This window comes from Chlorocebus sabaeus, chromosome 21 (assembly GCF_047675955.1).
Source record: "Chlorocebus sabaeus isolate Y175 chromosome 21, mChlSab1.0.hap1, whole genome shotgun sequence".
Taxonomy (NCBI): Eukaryota; Metazoa; Chordata; class Mammalia; order Primates; family Cercopithecidae; genus Chlorocebus; species Chlorocebus sabaeus.
Genome location: NC_132924.1, coordinates 67,878,593 through 67,898,947, shown reverse-complemented (window position 1 = coordinate 67,898,947; position 20,355 = coordinate 67,878,593). Strand labels below are relative to the sequence as shown.

The window sequence follows — 20,355 nt, the reverse complement described above, 5'->3', positions numbered from 1 at the left end:
AACTTCAATGGACTTTTTATATTCTTGATAACCTCACTTTGGTATGGTTTTTCAAAAACATATAAAAATAAAACTTTAGAAAACCACATAAAGTATTTATTTATTTTTTTTCTAACTAATCTCAAATTGGCAAGGTCCATTAACAATTCCATTCAACGTCTCCCCCCACCCCCGCCCCGGCCCTCTTTCAAATTATTAGTAAATCACAAACACTTAGTTTTAATCACTGAGCAAAGTAAAAACCTTTTTTTTTTTTAAATCTCAAACCAGTACTTCAGATTTTTTATTTAAATATGTTTTCTTTTAAAAAGCAACTCTTGGTGTGGCTCACACCTGTAATCCCAGCACTTTGGGAGGCCGAGGCCGGCAGATCACCAGGTCAGGAGATCGAGACCATCCTGGCTAACACGGTGAAACCCTGTCTCTACTGAAAATACGAAAAATTAACCAGGTCTGGTGGTGGGTACCTGTAGTCCCAGCTACTCAGGAGGCTGAGGCAGGAGAATGGCGTGAACCTGGGAGGTGGAGCTTGCAGTGAGCCGAGATCGCACCACTACACTCCAGCCTGGGTGACAGAGCGAGACTGTCTCAAAAGAAAAAAAAAAAAAGGAACTCTTTGTGGGATCAAATTGTTCTATAAATGTGAGATTCGGGTTTCTGAAATTTAAGAAAACAGAGAAATAATGTATTTAATTATTATATTCAAGGAACTTAGTGCAAAAAAAGAAAACTATTGAATTAATACAAGAATTAATAACAACTGACACTCTATATCAAACCAAATATAATCTGGATTAAGGAAATATTGACATGGCTAAGGAGAATGCCTAGCCATGATTTTCCCATTGACTTGAAATGATATTGCAACAATGAACAGAGAAAACCAACCAACTGTGGGTTCCCACAAACACAGACCAGGGATGAATAAGAATCTACAGAACTTTTTGAATTTACAGATGTTTAAATCCAGTGCTGCCAAACTGGATGGAATTCTCTAGCTGGACTGCCATGTGTATTTCAAACATATACAAATACAAAAATAAATAAAACCCTATGTATACATGGAATGGGAAAAAGATACATTTAGACTCATTAACTCAAGGTAAGTATTACAGTTGTATGGATGGACAGGGCGGTATGGTGACTTAATAATAAAGTCTTAAGTAATATAAATGGGAAAAATATATAAAACTGAAACTATGCAGAAATTATAGGAAATGATTAGCTTTCCTTATCTTCACAAATATGTGGGATTAAAATTGGTATTAACATTAGTAGAATTTATCGTGGCACTTACATATAATTAATATAGAAATTACACATGCAGCATGATGGCCCTTGAAATTTTAGTGTCCTGTCAAACCTACAAAATGATTGAATTGAATTTATAATTTAAAAAATAACATAAAGGTACAAAGTGTATAGAATCTCCTCTCTAGAGAGAAAAAAAAAATTAGAACTCAGTGATTTGAAACAGGAAAACATAACAGTTAAAAGGGATACCAATATGAAGAAGACAGTCGCTTATAAAGCTTTCCTCAGTCACTCAAATGGGAGAAGAGGTTCCATGAACTGATTTCTGCTCACTTATTTTCATAGTTCAATTAAAAGAAAAAAGAGCAGAATAATAAAATAGAATAGAAAGATAAAAGATGTCTAAAAGGAGTATAAATAAATATGGCAATTCATTGTCATATTGTAGAAATGCATAGGACAATCCATTTAGCATATGAAAAAAATCATCCAAGTGTTGACAGGTATGGCTATTTGAAATGGCCAATAGGTAGGCTATGACACCAGTCTATGTTTCAGAAATTTCAGTATGACATCAATGAGGTGGGAGAAGGAAAGAGCATGGATAATTTTCCAAGCGATATTGATTTTACCTTTCAACTAATGTATATCATAGATAGTCTTATTTGTTTATTCAGTCATTATTGATTTTATTGAACTCTCTTTTAAATATTGGTTCTCTTGCCAGCACTGTAAAAAATGTTTTAGAGGGGAATACTGGAGGTGTTAAAGCTAAATGTTTATTGTATAAAGAAATTTAATTATAAGAAAAAGAGTTAGTATCAAATAGTGCTTTATTCTGTGATTTAAACAGGAAGCATACTTGAGAGTTAAAAATAAATACAAGTTGCAAGAACAGAATTCCTTTCTTGTAGATTCTGCTGAGGTCCAGTCTTAGAACTCTGATGTTAGTATTTTATGACAGAAGCTCTTCCTGATTTGTTGCCAAATTTGGATAAAAAGAGGTATCATTTAATCAGTGCATACTTGATGAATTCAACAATTTAAAATTATACCATTAGGCACCTGGGCTTTATTATAGCACATTTTCTCCATTTGGCATTTAAGTACATGCCCCAAAAGGAATGCAGTTTGAAATCATGCATTTTCAGATGAACTTCTAGCATGACACCAAGAGGCACTGCCAAAAGAAAATGGCATAAACTCATGTGGCCTGCAGCACACACTACTTCCCTTTCTCCCTATAAACCTCTTTTCACCCAGATGAGCACACTAGCATTATTGAACAGACAGTAAGTTCCTAACTTCCTTTTACTACTTCTTATTGTCTCATTTTCCTATTACTATTTTTTAATGTTCTCCTTTCATGTGGAAGGAGAGTTTACGGACAACAGATCACTCCAAGAGAAACTTCAAATGAAAACTGTCTCCATATGTTAAAAATGAAACTTTAAAACAAAAGTTCTCATCTATTCCAAGAAAGAAAACAAAAACATCTGCTTGCATCTGAGGCGTTATTGCTCGCTTTCATCTTCCAAGTGGTCACACTTCTTAGTTTTATCCTAAAATTGTAACAAAAGCTCAACTGCATTTGAGTAAACACCCTAGTTTGCATCTATATTCCTATTTCCTATATGTTTTAAGATTAAGTTGATAAATCAAAGTGTGGAACCATCAGTCTTCATTTAGACATGCCCATAAAAGTACTGTAAAAAACACTTTTTACAACTTCAAATGAAAACTGCCTCAAAGATGAAAAAATTTCATCTTTGCCATTTTGTATCCTCCTCGTAAGGTATTTGCTAGATGGATTAGTATCTTAAGGAAGGAATCAGGATTCCTACTTCTTAAATCTTGAAACTGGATTAAACAGTCCTAGAATAATTCTAAGAAGGATCTTTATACTGTTAAGTGGTTAGCTGATCTCACTCTGGTTAATGCCAAGTGGGGCACAGAACACAATATGGCATGCACACATGTATCAAGAATTTTAAACTCCCTAAGTGCTTCAGTGATAAAAATGGATTTATAAAAGATTCATGAAGCATCATATTAAAAATGATAATTCTTTAGAAACTGCATCTTAACAGTTAAATATTCAGTTGTCGCAGTTCATCTGTATTCTCTCCCCTCCCACTCCTGACTCCAGACAGATGACCCCATTGACTTTGGACCTTAGGCTGACTGTATCTGGAAAATGGCCATTTCTCATAAAGGACAGAAACATCCTCTTAGCAAGCCAATATTTTGTCTAAGTCCATCAGATCCCTCTTCATTATAAGAATATCATCGTTTCTATAATTTCTCCCCTTACTCTGCCCTAGTTTCTGTGGACTGGGGAACTCCTGAATGACTGAGTCTCCTGAAGCATTGTGGTCTTCTAGCTCTGGCCTGCCTTTCCCTCAGCAAACATCTGACTGGCTGCTTGCACTTTCCCTGCTTTCCCTGGCTCCAGCCAGACGGTGTAGGTCTCCCTCACTGCTTGCTGAACTCCAGTCCTAATTCCTGCTACCAGACCCACATCCTTGGTTTGCTGTTGCCCTACATGGCATGTGCGTATGGCCCAGTTTGTAGTGAGGCTGCAAAGAGCTGGGGATATGCCATCAAAAGGGCGGATTTTGAGCTGATGAACTGTATCATACAACGGAAATGATACAATGTCGGGGGCTAGATACACATATTCCAGCTTCAGTCTCACCTCTACTAGCTGTTTAACTATCAACTATTATCTGACATCTAATATATCACCAAATGTAAAACAGTGCAAATAGTAATTCTCTCAGGATTATAACAGTCAAATAAAATAGCACTTTAAAAGTGCCAAAGATAGGACTAGCATGGATATTATATAAAATAAATTTGAATGGGAAAAGAGAAATGGGGAGAGCTGTTAGTAAACAATAAAATGGTGGTAATAAAGCAGAGATGAGGTAATGAAGCCCTATAGGAAAATAGTAACCATAGAAATAACAAAGTCAGCAGATATTTTCAAGGAAGTAAAAGCTCTTAGCAATAGATTAGATAAAGGAGAGGAAGAAGAGGAAGGAATCAAAGATAGCTCCAAGGTAACCGGGTGGATGAAATTAAGAAAGTTAAAATAGATAAAAATTAGGAAATGGATATTGAAGGACAGATTTTAAAGAAGCAGCAAGATCTATAACATTCACAAGATTTTAGACTTTAGATCCAATTAAAACAAAGGGTCATTAAACCACTTGTAAAAACCTTAAAGCAATTTAACAGCACAGTCAAAACTAAGGCTTACATATCTTGATTTTTATATAAAACAATAATCTTTTTTCTTTTAATCTAGAATGAAAATGGAAGTCATCCAAATAAATTATTTTTAAGGCCACTTAGTTACAGGAAAAGGTTGGAAATACAATTTTAGGAAACACTGGAACACAGGAAACAGTGGAAACTATTCGGATGGATGAGCTCACAGAATTATGAGGTGTAGAGGGAGAGAATGAAAAGACGGTCAATAATACAAAATGCTAAAGAGATGGTAGAGAATCACACGGAATTCAGGTTTTAGCCCCACTTCTACCTCCCACTGCTGCCTTCAGGAATAATAATGATCACGATGACATTGACATTAATTCAGCTCTTAAAATTGTCTTCTAATAGACTTCCCAATATGATTTAATTTAATCCTTATAACACCCTGTGAATAGATCCTATTGTTAATAGATTCCATATTTACAGACAAATAATTTGAATGGACATTAAAGTTTGATCAAAGTCACCATTCAGGAATTAAGCACAAATAAATAAATTCCACGGAAACAAAGCTATAATTTTGGTCTAAACTGGGATACTTTTAAGAGTAAAAGAACAGAAGCAAACTGAAAATGTCCTGGGCAAAGTAGGTCATATGATCACCCTGACTTTTAACTGCTAAGCAGTCTGCCTTGAATCTCCTAGAATCATAAAAGTCAGTTTTTCTGCATCATAATTATTTACTTGAATTTGGTCAACTGAGACTTCCTCTACCATTTGTCTTTTCTCCTACCTTCAATTTCTTCCATTCTACTGGCTTCTTTAATTGCAAATTTTCCCAGCATCCAAATCTCTTGAGTCCTGCCTCGTGTCCTTGGATTCTTCTATTTATAAGCCAGTGTATTCTCTCTCAAATATTCTTTGCAGTATATTCTCATGCCCATCCCCACTTCCACTACCTTTGTTGCTGTCCCTTTCTCATTTCCCTAGTTTCATGCAATGGCCTCTTGTCTCTCTGTCCTCATCCTTCTTCAGTCTTCCATTCATGCTATTATAAAACATGCTATTGTTTTTGTAAGTTACCTTCAGAAAAACAAAGTTCTGACTCCTTGATTAAAAAGTAAGCCATCATGATTTCAAGATAATATTTACAGCTTTGTAGCCTTGTCTCCCACTCTCGCTTTATGCTTCAGGCTGAGCAAGGCATTTATCATCTGTGAGGTCAGTGACCCTCCCCTATCTATCTATGCAGGCCACAAGGGTAGAGTAGCACCCAGTAGGCAATAGGGTCTCAGAAGTTATTTATTAAGCAAATTGTTAAACCAATTCAAAGGCTTCCTAATCTCTAATCTTCTTCATACAGCACTAAAAATAGCATATCTAGGCAAATAAGAGTTGAATGCATATTTCCTACATTTATTGTATTGACAATGCTGCTGACTTATTAATGAATATGTTACAGTAATGGAAAAAATACTATTGTCTTTTAGATGAGGAGAAACGTGATATTTGCCATCCCAATACAGAGATACAATCTTATACTTCATTTTAAGCCATAAAATATCTTTTTACTCAAATAGGTGTCTAAGCTATTCTATAGGTGACATCTAAGAACTTACTCTCAAACCAAATAATTCCACAAATATCTGACAATGCACAAAAAGATAGCTTTGCTTTTCATGTGTGTTAAGAAATTAATGGGTAATCACATAGTCCTGGATATTCTATATTTGTTTTCCCTTTTAAGACTACCTATTAAGGGTACTTTTTTGGCTGATGAGAAACACATTGTTGTATAAACAAATAGATCTGGAGTTTTTGACTAAAGAAATGTTTTCAAAGTGTTTTTCCTTTTGTTTATGTTGTCACTGCTTAAAAGGCACTGAGAGATAAAGAGATAGCCCCTAGGAAATCTCTACCCTGGCCTCTTTCACTAAGGTCCAATATTTATTATGGGAATGAAAAATGCCTGCCTGCTTAAATTATAGTGTTAAGTCATTCTGCCACGCAATGGAATAAAGTCATATTAGAGAATCATGATAAAATTTGATCTGTTGTAAGGCGGTAGTGGGGAGTGGGGTGGAGTTGGATGCCTTGTAGTGTTCCTTGGATTAATTAAATAAATTCACTTATAAGATTCTTATGTTTTTTTAAAAAAATTAAACTCAAAATATTGTATGATTCTTAAATAAAATGGTAATGAGACAAAAATATGTCAGTATTAATATGCTTAAAATTTTGAAGAGAAGTGTCTTAACCCAAATATATATTATTTTTAAGCAATAGAAGTTATCATTATAATCTAACCCCAGTTCATTGGGCTAACAGACAGTACATGCCTTGGTCTCAACAAAGACTGCAAGAGTAAGATTGCCTGCTTGAATTCTCACTCTGCATCTGACAAGTTGTAAGACCTTGACCAAATTACTTCTCCGTACTTCAGTATTTTTATAGTATAACAGTTTATGCGTATTAAAGAATAAAATAATCATACATCCCAGATGTCATTGTAAATATGTAAAATATTAATTAGAGCATAGAAGAGTGTTGAGGAATAGCACACACTCAATAAATATTATGTATTACTATATAAACAAAAGGGTTTGGAGATTTTCTTAGTGAGGAATTATTTCAAATGTATTTTATAATGTTGAGCTAAATCAGTTATTCCAAAATACATTAGAATGAATAATAATGCACTTCTTATCTATCTTAAACCAAAGGCAAGGCAATCAAAAGCGAACAACAAAAAATTCACTAACCATTGAGCCAGTAATGCTCTGAAATGTCCGTTCTGATGTAGTGGTGGTCATGAGTAGGCCCAAGGGATCGAGTGAATGCAGTATCTTTGCCAAGGAAATCAGAGGCTGTTCCAGAGTAGAGGTACTCATCTGAGAGGGAGAAAAAAGTACACAGAATGTTTAAGAGTACAGCAGTAGATGCTATTTAACATATACAAATTTTACAGCATGACACCAAAGATGTTTGTTGTTTAATATCAGAATGTATTGTTTCATAAATTTCACATTCAGATTTTGAAAATTTATCTCAGTTGAAGAAAGGATAACTCAATTTACTTTGGTAAGCTGATGCTGAATACTTGAATATAAAACAGGGCAAATTCTTCTGAATTAATAATTGCACATGCATCAGCTTCCCTTTTCAATAAATAATAATAAGCAATTCCTCTTTCTCTTCTCCCCACAAGTAATTCAAATAAATATCATAATTAAGAGTTCTTCTTTAGAATAAGACACAAAAAATATGAAAAACTAAATGCCATAATGAGGAATGGATTGTGTAATTAGTATTTACTTAACTGACACAACCTCAATGACCACAAATTTTCTTTGCCTAACCTCTGCTGAAAGGGAGCTTTCAGCACTGAAGTCATTCTTGGTAATTATAACATGTTGCATTCTTTGTAGCTAATCATGTCTCTAATAGTTCTGATAAATAGGAATTCTTGAAAGGGGAAAGATGTTGCCATTACTGCATACCAAACTTCTTTGTTCTGTTATTTGTGTAAAATGCATGTTCTGTTTCACCAGAGACAGAAAGAAAAGAGAGAAGGGGAATGTCAAGGAGAAGAAGAGAGAGAAGAGAGAGAAGAACAAAGAAGAAAGGAGAAGGAAAAGGAGGAGGAGAGAAGGGATGTTGAGAAGGAGGAAGAAGGGAAGTAAGAGGAAGAGGGGGAAAAGTGGAGGCAGGAGAAGGGGAGGACAAAGAGAAAAGGCAGGTGAGAGAGAGGAAGAAGATGGAAGGAAGGGGAGTGAGAAAAACATAAGGGAAGGAGAAGGGAGTAAGGATCCATGTTCCCTAATGTTAGTCAGGATGTTAGGTAGGGGTGGGGTGGAGTGGCAGGAAGAAGGCTGTCCCTGCAGGAGAATATGTTGTCTCTTTGAGAGGTAAACCTTTACTATTTCAAGAAACTTGTTAGTCAACCACTTGGCTTTACATTTAATAGAACAATGTAAAAAATGGCTAATTCCTACAAAGCATTTAGATTTTATGAATGCCTAAATATGAGAACAAATACATTGTGTTGTCACTGAAATTTATTTTTGCTCAGAAATATATCTTTAAAATTCTGCCTTGTATAAGAAGGCATGAAGATACTTTCTATAGCCCCTGTTTATATCCATCGAAATAAGATTTCAATGAATGATCAGGGATAATTCAACCTCAAGAATGAGATAGCTAACTTCTAAAGAAACACACACACACACACACACACAGAGAGAGAGAGAGAGAGAGAGAGAGAGAGAACTCCAGCTATGTAAAGTAGATGTAGATTAGGTACTGCTTCCATCCTCTTACAGTATTTCCCTACGATGTATCAGGTAAATGGCAATATTTCATTGTGGGCATATTTTTTAAAAAGAATAAAATAATAACAACAAAGACATTATTAAAAAGTTTGGTAAACAAAGTGAAATGTCACTTTGAAAACTATAAAATTGCAAGTATTTGAATGTTTTGTTAGGAAAAATATATTTCAACATAAAAATTAGATCTGAATATCCAGGCTTTCAAACTTCTTTCTTGTACCTAAAATTACTTGGAGATTCATAAGGGGTGTAACAACTGCCACCAATCTATTGTTTTGTTTTGCTTTTTATTAAGAGTGTGCCAACTCCACTTCACAAATCAGAATCACAAACCATGTATCTCATTTTCTCAGAATAATGACTGATCATTAGTCACATAATTTTCAAAAAACACAAATACACACATGTTGTCACTTCAAAGCAAAATCACTAGTTTTCACTAAGTGAAAATTAAAATGTCATGGTGCTTCACTCTTATCGTCTATTCAAACATTTGACAGACAAGTTAAATAGAAAGAAACTAAAGTCATGAACCAAACCAAGACAAAAGGAGTCCTTATAATGGTTGAAATTCAGAAGTCTTGCCGACATTCCTTGGAGCAGACTTCAGACCACACAGCACTGCTTCTTTGAACAAGATAGCTATCTCATAAGAGAATTTAAGATGTATACAAAGTGAGAGAAGACTAGCTACGCTAGCAGAAATTTCATGTTTCCACTGATAAAATCAGGTTATAGTGAAATTGCAAAAGAAGATGTTATAATATTCTATTATCTGTATTCTATAACTTGATTAATTTGATTTAATTCACCCACATAGGGAATTGCTAAATTTAATTTCCATATTAAGTCAGATAGGGAGATATAACAACATAAGAAAATCCCCAGACATCTAAATATAAAATATAGAACACATAATTATGTGTTCTTTTACATTATAAAAATTCAATCAGAAGTTCATTTAAAAAGTAACTGTGCAGACATCATGGATTGCTGTGGCCTTCCTTTACTGAGAAGGATGCTCAGTACAGACAAATCTGGCACTAAAATAATGGAAACAAATTGCTGATGGTAGATTAGTCAACAATTACTTTAACTCAATAGGAAAATGTGGTTCAGTCAACAAATAACTCTTAGAAAACCATTTAAGGATAAGAACTGCCTATCATTGATCTTACCTGTCATTACTGAAGCAAAAGGCTGCTGAGGATCGAAAGGACATTTCAGTCTGCCAGACTCCAAATTATGTGTGTCTAGTTTGAATATAACATCCTGTTATGAGAAATATTAATATCAGTGAGCTTTTTAAAAATATTACAAACAGTAAGAATGTGGGAGATATAAACTGAATTCCAACTCATGAATTTGATAAAATTAATTGAGTATACAGCATGTGCATCATGCTGGACTCCTTAACTTTTTAGCACACATATCTGGCAAGACTTAATAACCATGTTTTGGTCTCCCTTTGCCCAAAGTGGCAATGATAATACTGAGTGAGTTTTTCAAATGGAAGTAGTAATGTACTCATCAGTACATTTAGTCTCCACCATTATCAATATGAAAATCACCACTAAGAACACACATTTCTTGAGCTTCATGACTAACTTATTAAGCCTAATAAAACCAACTTCATCTTTTAAGAAATAGATTTGCTATAATAATCATACTTTCAGGATAATGATTATGAGTTATATAACTAAGCATCTTCAACTATGTCAAATGACTTAAACCTTGTAACAGTTTTTAAAATTATAGTAACATAAAAGTGTTCTAAGGCGGACAGCTCATTTTCAAGTTGTGGATACATCTGGTTAAAAAAAAAATCCTGTTGTAGTATTTCACTATTACAAAAACACTGTACACATTTAACCACATAGTTACTTTGGCTGAAACATCTATTTTTATAATAGTGGCCACAGACAGAATGACATTGGCAGACTTTTAGTATTCGGGAAAATAAATAACATCTTAAGTTGAACTTTCCAAGAAAAAATATGAATGTATAATGAATATGGCCCCATGAGATTGAGTGTTTCATAACAATGACAGCACTACCATCCAGCAGAAAGGATGATGACTCACTCTGTGCATGCACTAGTTACAGAAATCCTGCACTTCAGACATTCTGTCTAGGTGACGTATCTATTAGGTTATATCACAGCACACATGTAATAAAAAAGGACCATTCAGTGCAACTTACGTAGAACACAAGCAACAAAGCAAAAGAGACAGAGAAAATTATGTGTTATGTTGCACTTCAGATCTTTGTTTTTCTTTTGAACAAGACCAATAGTAACTACTGCCTAATTTAAAAAAAAATACTAAATACTAATAGCAATTTAAATAGCCTGGTTAACAATTTATGGATCATAATTTTAAGTAAACACTTTAATACAAATAATAAAGGTACCTAAATAGGTACTAATCTAATGCCAGCAACTTTATGCCCTTTATCTCATTGAATTGCTACCACCAGCCTAATAATGTAGCTGGTAATACTTTAATAATTCCAGACTTGCAAATATCGCATTGAGGATAGAAAGGGTTATTGACCTTATTCTCTCACATAGCTCGTAAGAGGCAAAGCAGAGGTTGAATTAATGACTGTCTCCAAAATTTATCCTCTTAACTAATCTAGTCTCAGAATTTCAAACACATAAATTTAAAAATGTGTTGAAGTTAATTTGTAGACTCACTGTGACCACAACATGATCAAATCCAAGTTTGTTTTGTTAGAATAGGCCAACTAATGAAAAGTTGTAATAGTGGAACTGAGCTATGAAAAAAAGTTTAATGAGAACACATTTAGGGCATGCTTCCCAACTGCGGATGGGGTCAGAGATATGCCAGGGGAAAACAACTGCAGATGGTGACTCGGAAGCATATTTAAATATCATTAAGGGTACATTATTCTCCACAAATCAAATAGATTTATTGACTCAAAAATCTGTAATGGGATATTGTAAAGAGAAAAGTGAACTGAATCCTGATGCCCCAGAAAATTACAGTAAAAAGCTGGAAAAAAAAGGAAGGAAGGGAGGCGGGGGAGGGAGGATCTGAGGGAAAGAGGAAAGAAGGAAGTATTAAAGAAAAAAAAATACCTGGGAAAATGTAACAGTGGATCCAAGGTACTAGATAAACTCTTAAAATTGTATAGACTTCTGTTTTTGAATACAATATTTGATTAAATGATCCATGGAAGCCCATTATATTGATATTTGTGGAAGATGAGGACAAGGTCTCCCTTTATAATCTACTGGAAATAGAAGATAGCAAGAAAGCAAGTTTCCTTGAGCCAGTCAAGGACACATACAAGAAAATAATATATATTTAAAAAAAAAATGGATGATTCCATGTGCTTCCTGAAATAAACTGACTGAATTAATGGCACTCTATATTTTGAGACTTCAACTTTATAAGATTGCTTCCATGAAGTTCCTTATTCTTGATTAATTATGCAAAAAGCACCTGTCTGAGCTATGCAGATGGAAATATGGGCAGAGAAGTAAAGATGATACAAGTAGGTAGGAATGATAGTAAGAAAACATTTAACGATCACAACAGCTAAGCAACATTATTGTCAATATCATGGCAATTTAAAGATAAGATCTGCAGCAGCAGAGGGGAGGTCCCAGAGGAAATGATACCAAGCCAAGTATTAAACAGCTTTCAAGGTTTCCCAGCACTGTGGGATACAAATATTATTTTATAGAAATATGTAAAATATACATATTGTGTATATTCACGCCTCTTTAGCTTTCTGTGTTTCTGTTATCTAGAAATAGATGAATGTTAAGTGAATAGAATGATGCAAGTGCTATGCCAAATAGTATACAATCATTTCCTCATTTTTATTCTCAAAATAATTCTGTGAAATAGTTACTATTATCATTATTTTACTGAACAGGCAGAAGCGTAGAAAGTTTATAGAGTATGCATACAGCAATGGAGTTAGTAAACGACTGGAACCATATTTCAAACTCTGGCCATCTGTCCTCAACTTACTATTAGAAGTTGTTGACAGCAGCACTGACTTCCTTCCTAAATTCCAGCTCCAGTTGGCCACTTGGCATGACCTACTGAACATGCCTCAAACGCAGAATGTGAAAAACTAACTCACCATATTTCCCTCAAACTTGCTACTACTCTCACCTCAATAAATAATGCCACTCTTCAACTCACTGGCAAAGTCAGAAATCTGGGATTCATCTTAGCTTTTCCCTGTTTCTTCCCATTGCCCCAGCCACACTGCATGCAGTCCCTGAAGTATACCTTCTGCTCCTTTGGTGTATTGCTGTTCCCTCTTCCCAGCCACCTTAGGAGGAACCTTATTTATTTGAAAATGGAAGGTACTTCTAAACTCCCTCTAGAAGTACAATGATTTCTTGGGACTAATGATTCATTTAAAAAGTTAACAATTTTCAAGCAGGGCTGCCATACAATTACCTGTGTGCCAGACCAGCTGAAAACTCAAGGTTCAATGCCCCTGTTTACTCATAATTCTGTTATTCATGAAACTTGTAAATTTGACTGCCCCAGAGCTTCTTGACAGTCCCAAGCTGCTAATTAGCTACTAATTAGCTCCATCTAAAATCTAAATTCCCTTTCAGCACTTGTGACTTTTTTTTTTTTTTTTTTTTTTGGAGACAGAGTCTTGCTCTGTCACCCAGGCTGGAGTGCAGTGATACAACTTTGGCTCACTGCAACCTCTGCCTCCCGAGTTCAAACAATTTTCTTGCCTCAGCCTTCAGAGTAGCTGGGATTACAGGCATGCACCACCACACTCGGCTACATTTGTATTATTAGTAGAGACGGGGTTTCACCATGTTGGCCAGGCTGGTCTCGAACTCCTGACCTCTGGTGATCTGCCTACCTCGGCCTCCCAAAGTGTGAGCCACTGTGTCCGGCCAGCGTTTGTGACTTTTAAGAAGCTATAGAACACTATTTGCCCCCTTCAGCAGGTTGTGAGTTTGGCCTTTATCCTTAGGCCTCAAAACACACTCAAGCTGTGGGGTATATCACATAATTACACCCTATGCTATGAGCTAACGTTATATATTATCCTGCATCAGAGCTAGACAAGAGAGCATTACACCACCAACAAAGAATGATGGATTCAAGTTTCCTAGTCTCCTAGTGGTTCCGAAATTTAACTGTCAGGGTTGCTTTATTTTCAAACAGTTGATTCTGGGCTGGTTAGACAAGTTGGTTAGAGAGCAAAATCTATCCATCCACAGTTGTGGGTTTGATTTCTGTGTGAATCAGTTAAGTCAGTGTAAAGAAACCTTTTCCATAAGCCCAGACTTGACTTTCAGAAATGCAGCCAATTATCCTGCAAATATGTGTGGTCACTCACAAAAAGTACAGTCATGCATCACTTAAAGACAGGGTATGTTCTGAGAAGCACATCGTTATGCAATGTCATCGTTGTGTGAACATCACAGAGTGCACTTACACAAACCTAGACAGTAGAGCCTACTGCACACCTAGGCTATCTGGTATAGCCTGCGGCTCCTAGATTACAAACATGTACAGCTCGTTACTGTTGAATACTACAGGCAACCATAAGACAGTGGTAAGGATTTGTGTATCTCAATATATGTAAACATAGAAAAGATACAGTAGAAATAGGGTAATATAATCTCATGGGACTACTGTATTGTATGCAGCCTGTTGCTGATGGAAACTTTGTTATGATGCACATGACTGTACTTACAGAAACATGAGGATGACATTGCACATCACCAAGAAACAACTGGGAGCACTTATCCTAAAGCTCAGTTGCTCATGCTTGCTCTAGAGTTACATTGCCTTGATTCCATTTGTTGCAAGACCATTTATTAGTTGGGTGATTTAGCATATTATTTATTCCATTGGGACTTAATTTTTACTAACCTGTAAATTGGTAATTATAATGACACTGGCTTTATTAAGAGTGTTGTGAAATTCCAAAGCAATAATCCATGTAAAGTGGATGGCATGAAGTTCATAACACAAGGACAGTAAACTAAATTATTGGTAAATAATTTAATTGCCAAAATATGCATGTTTCTCACTTATTAAAATTCTAATTGATATCTGGAATACATTACTCCTAATTAATACATCCTTTATTTCCATTATGCCAATTTGGTCCAGCTGAAACAATAAATTCATTGTGCCAATGACTATAAAGTTTTAACAAAATTATTAAAATATTCTTTACTTAGTGTCCACTATTATACATAACAGGTAAACTTTATTAGATGGGAAAATGAAATTATTTATATAATACAATTCCACTACAAGATCTTATGGAAAATGAATTTTTACCAACAGCAACATTCTATATATATATCTAGTTAAAAAGGAAAGTCAACAGAAAATAAAGACGTACATGGAGCCCATAAAAACAAATGCTTTTAACATTTTACACTATTAATTTTGATCATCCTGCTAAAAACCACTTTTAATAGAAAAACATTTTTATTAGGTAGATCAAGTATATGGTGAAAACGACAGTCCATAGAATGGCTAAGAACATGAGTTACTATATTGTTCATAAACTATTCGTTTTTTGTTTTGTTTTGTTTTGTTTTAAAACAGATCTTACTATGCTGCTTAGGATGGATTTGAATTCCTTGGCTCAAGGGACCCTCTGACTTCATCCTCCTGAGTTTTGGGATTACAGGCATGCACCTCCATGCCTGGCCATATATGTTTCAGTCTTTATATTCAAGTCTGCCTCTTTTATGTCATAAGAATTAAATAACAATGTATTACAATAAATTATGCTTTTCATGCTTTTTCATTATTTACCTCCTTGTAGACTCCAAGATCAATATATCCACATATTGGATGAAATGCTCCGGTTCCACACACATATATGTGAGTTTTGTTATATGGCTGAAGTACTCTGATGAAATTTGCACATTCTGTCTATTGGGCATAAAAATTAAAAGCATTAACACATAATTCAGGTTTTTGAAATATTATCATTTATGCCACCTGTTTTCCAAGTAGATTAGTCTTCAAAAGTAAGAGCACAAATGAAAAAAGATTTATGAGAAATTCTAGACATCTGTTGTAGCAAAGGAGGCAAGACAAATATAGAAACCATGGGATAAAGGAGTAGCTTTTTAGATTTTTGAAGTTATAAAACCATTGAACTAATCAGAATTAGGGTTAATTAGAATGCAAGCCTCTAAAGTGGTACTCAGTGAGGCCTAGAAAACGGATATAAACAGAATATGAATTAGACGTCCATATTTAAATTTTTCTCTTTTTTATTTTTTTAGAGATGAGACCTCTCTATGTTGTCCAGACTGGCCTCAAACTCCTGGGCTCAAGAGATCCTCCTTACTCAGCCTCCCGAGTAGCTAGGACTACAGGCACCAACCACTACACCTGGTATCTTTACTTTCTACAAGAAATACATAGAACACAAAATCTATCATGATCTGTTGTTACCACATAATTTATACTATATAGCTACTACTGTGTGCAATGTCATCTGTCTCAGCTACACTGAACAAAACACTGAACACAAACGTGCATCTCTACCTATGTATTCTATTCTTATTGACCAGATGCCCTACCACTTATTGCCATTTATTTTCCAATGTTTCAGAGCCTTTAAGAATCAGATTATTTCTGGTTAATTTCAATAATCCCTGATTTTCTCATGGACTTTTTTTACACCAAGTCAAATTTTTGAAGAAATTTTTGTTTCTTTTTGTTTTGCATATGCTTATGCCTAAAAATATTTCCTTACGTCATCATTATCTTTAGAACTTAATTATTTTATATGCTTCAGATAGCAGTAAATAGTGACTCTCTCTTTTTCAAAGTATTTATTCTTGTTATTATATATTATTTTCAATCTATCTCCTGCAAGTGATACTGTATTTTTACATAATTGTTAGATGCAATTTCTTAACCATGGCTTCATGATTCTTAGATCCAAAGACGCCTAAGTAAACACTGGGCTGGAGTACACTTTTATTCTAGATTGACTTTACCCAGGAGACAGGCAAGTGTTGGGTTATTAAGGAAGTTGGTAATCTGATTATAAACCGCTGGATTTCATAGAAAAAGTTCAGTTTATTTCTGCCCAAGTGGCCATAGGTTACTCACCAGTCAGGCATGGACCTAATGGTCCGCTGTTGTTGTTGGGGTTCCTAGGAGGAATATATTTAAAAACACAAACGAACAAACCCCAACGATAGATGATAACCTTACTGGTAGGGTGTTTCTTAGAATGAAATAAAATTTTTTAAAAAGGCAGACAATGACTTAATGATAGGATTGTTATGGCTGTTATGTAGATTAAGTGAAATAATAAAAATTTATTACTTGTGTATTCCTTACCCTGATTTTGAGCTACAACGTTTCAACTGGCGCATACACACACACACACACACACACACACACATACATACACACATACATACACACACACAGACATACATATATATTTGTTTGTTGTTTGTTTCTTTAGGCTGCTGGAGTACAGTGGTGCGATCTCGGCTCACTGCAGCCTCCGCTTCCTGGGCCCAAGCAATTCTCCAGCCTCAGTCTCTTGAGTAGCTGGAACTACAGGTGCAAGTCACCAACTCCTGGATAATTTTTGTAATTTTTTGTAGAGACAGGGTCTCGCTTTGTTACCTAGTCTGGTCTGGAACTCTTGGCCTCAAGCAATCCCCTAGACGCATGAGCCACCATGGCAGGTCAATACTAATAGTTTTGAACAAACAATGAAGACAAAGTAATATGAGAAAAGATAAGATAAAAGTATGAAAATGTACTTGATCACCAGGTAAATTTTATTGATGACCTCATGGCTACAGTAGGAAGTTTTATAATCCAGCCTTTAATTTGCTCACTCATGCTCGCTTTTTGAAAAGACTTTTATTCCTTGGTTTTTCCTGCACAAAGACGTTAGTGCATCGGGGAGAGCATGCAGGGCAGGGAACAGTAAAATCATATGGCTGGAGTGAGGGGAGGACTGACTCACCACCAATTAGTTCATTTTTTCAAAAGCTCAGTTAGAATTTAGAAAGTAATTTTGCAAGATTCTGAGATAAATATTTGGATAAAGAAATATAACTCCCTTTCCAGATTTTAAATTATGGAGTCAAACAGATTAGAAGCCACCAGTGACGCAGCACTGTTTAAAAAGACAAATATGATCCAGGGTAACATTTTATACACAGTGGGGATATAATTTTGGTGATTATTTAAAAAAAAATTCTGAATCACATCTAAAGTATTTCATTTCCTTTCACTTTTCTAGGAGTACTTTATTAAAATGGTGCTAGTCCTAGAAAGTAGCCTAATATGCCAATTTCCTGACTTGACAAGGCATACCTCAGATTAATTTGTGAAATTCTTACTTCTGTCTGATTGGGCTGACATGGAATAATAATAATAATAATAAAAAAGTATGGGTGAATCTTGAATTATCTGACACAGTTTACAAAAATGTCAGTTGTGTTCAAAGTTTTCTGTAGGGAAGTTGAGAGAGGATGGTTTTCTCAGCAGCCTAGAGGCAATAGAAAGGCCTTGGCTGCCTGAGCAAAAGAAACCTGTGAACAGAGATCATGAAAGATAAGGTCTCCCACTTTAAATTTTGGCTGAGGCTGACATTTAAGCCAAACAATCCTTGTTGCAAAAAAAAAAAAAAAAAACTTTACAATGACTTCCCTTTCAATTCATAACTTCACTTTTTTAAGTCTCAGAAATCTTGTATTGTTTTATTCTTATACACAAAGTTTCAAAGATTTGTTTAAATAGCATGATCAATAATTAACTTGATTTAATTCACTTAGTGACCTGCAAGGCTATCAATGGTAGTGTAATTCTGTGAGGCATGAAGAAAGATAACTTTGAGAAGCAGCCTTTGTAACTTTCCCTGAAAGCTAATTTGTCAGCTATTGCCCACAATGTCAATCACCGCACGTGACCAGACAACCCAGGGAATAATATATTCACCTTAGGAAAAGTATTGAATTTCTCCTTCCTTCCTTTATTCCTCCTACCTACATGACTTTCCATAGGCCCTACCCTACCCCCATTGGGAGAGAAAGAAAAAGAGAAGAGGGGGAGAAGAGAGAAAGAACCAAAGAAAACATCAACTTTTTAATTATCCTAAGTAATATTAGATGTTTCAATGTTTTATCTCTCAGACATATTCATACATATATAAATAACTAAATAGACAAGTATAAAGATGAATTCATACTTGGAGAGAAAAAAAGCAAAAACATATTAGTCTATGCATTAACACTTAGAATTTTAATTTCTCCCCAGATACCTGGGAAGATAATAGAAAAATAGAAGTACTTGTAATTCTCAAGACGTACGTAGTGTCCAATAAAATCCAAAACAGCTTTATATCTAGTATGATAATTGACTTACAATAGCTAATTTTAATTTATTTATGTTAAATATTAGAAGATACTAATGATTTAGGAATCTTATCTGGTTTTTTTTTAATGTGTGTTGCAGAATATTGTTATCATCAAACATTTTTTGACTTTTCACCTATATCTGTCTCTGTGCTACATGTTAGGCTTGTCTAGAAGTTCTCAGACAGGATCCAGGATGCAGAGATATCAGTTTAGGTCTTAAAATCTTTAAAATAGGACCGGGAGCGGTAGCTTACGCCTGTAATTCCAACACTTTGGGAGGCTGAGGCGGGTGGCTCACGAGGTCAGGAGTTCAAGATTAGCCTGGCTAAGATGGTGAATTTTCTCTACTAAAAATACAAAAATACAAAGAAGAAAAAAATAGCTGGGAGCGGTAGCAGGTGCCTGTAATCTCAGCTACTCAGGAGGCTGAGGCAGGAGACTCACTTGAAGCCGGGCAGCAGAGGTTGCAGTGAGCTGAGATTGAGCCACCGTACTCCAGCCTGGGTGACAGAGCGAGACTCCGTCCAAAAGAAACAAACAAACAACAACAACAACAAAACTATTTAATAGATGGTTAACACTTCAAAATAAAAATAGAAAATCTCATATATCACATTTATACTTAAAAATGGGAAATCTAACAGTGAAGATTTCTACAGAGCAATAATCAGTTACAGTAAAAGTGCAAAAGAAAACATTTTAAAGAAAAAGATAGAAATGACTATTTAAATAAAGTCTATACATCAAATAAGGTAACTGATAAAGTGATAAAGAATATGTTTTCATGCGTGGAACACAAGGCATTATACCTTATGTATACTCTATACATATTTATGTTATTATATACATCTACATATACGTGTGTGTGGGTGTGTGTGTATATGTTTTATAAATCTGTAAATAATCAGCACAAAAAAGGCAAACAGGAAAATTTAAAAAAATACAGGCCGCAGGGATATGCTATTTAAAAATTTTATTTTACAGCTATATAAGATGTTTAGAGTAATGAAAAAAATTCAAGCTAAAACAGCAAATTTTCTTTTTATTGGCAAAGAATATACATATCTTATTCATTCATATGCATTTGTATTAAGCATTAATTGTATGTTGTATCCAATATTAACAATAAATACACCCTCCGTTGATCACATAAT

At 34.8% G+C, this 20,355-nt stretch overlaps 1 protein-coding gene across 2 annotated transcripts in view; it reads right to left on the bottom strand.

Annotated features, from left to right (window-relative positions):
* The window catches only part of SEMA3D (semaphorin 3D), a 194,127-nt gene that overhangs the window by 65,396 nt on the left and 108,376 nt on the right, over positions 1 to 20,355 (bottom strand). Inside the window, exons 1-4 of one of the 2 annotated variants that reach the window (XM_073009164.1) lie at positions 19,646 to 19,759; positions 15,609 to 15,728; positions 9,986 to 10,079; positions 7,239 to 7,367 (exon numbers count right to left, since the gene is read on the bottom strand). In XM_073009164.1, the coding sequence (XP_072865265.1) occupies positions 7,239 to 7,367; positions 9,986 to 9,992 (136 nt within the window). In that variant the 5' untranslated portion in view covers positions 9,993 to 10,079; positions 15,609 to 15,728; positions 19,646 to 19,759. Of the gene's footprint in view, positions 1 to 7,238; positions 7,368 to 9,985; positions 10,080 to 15,608; positions 15,729 to 19,645; positions 19,760 to 20,355 lie in introns of those variants that run through there. The other variant, XM_007982331.3, reaches the window with a different exon arrangement.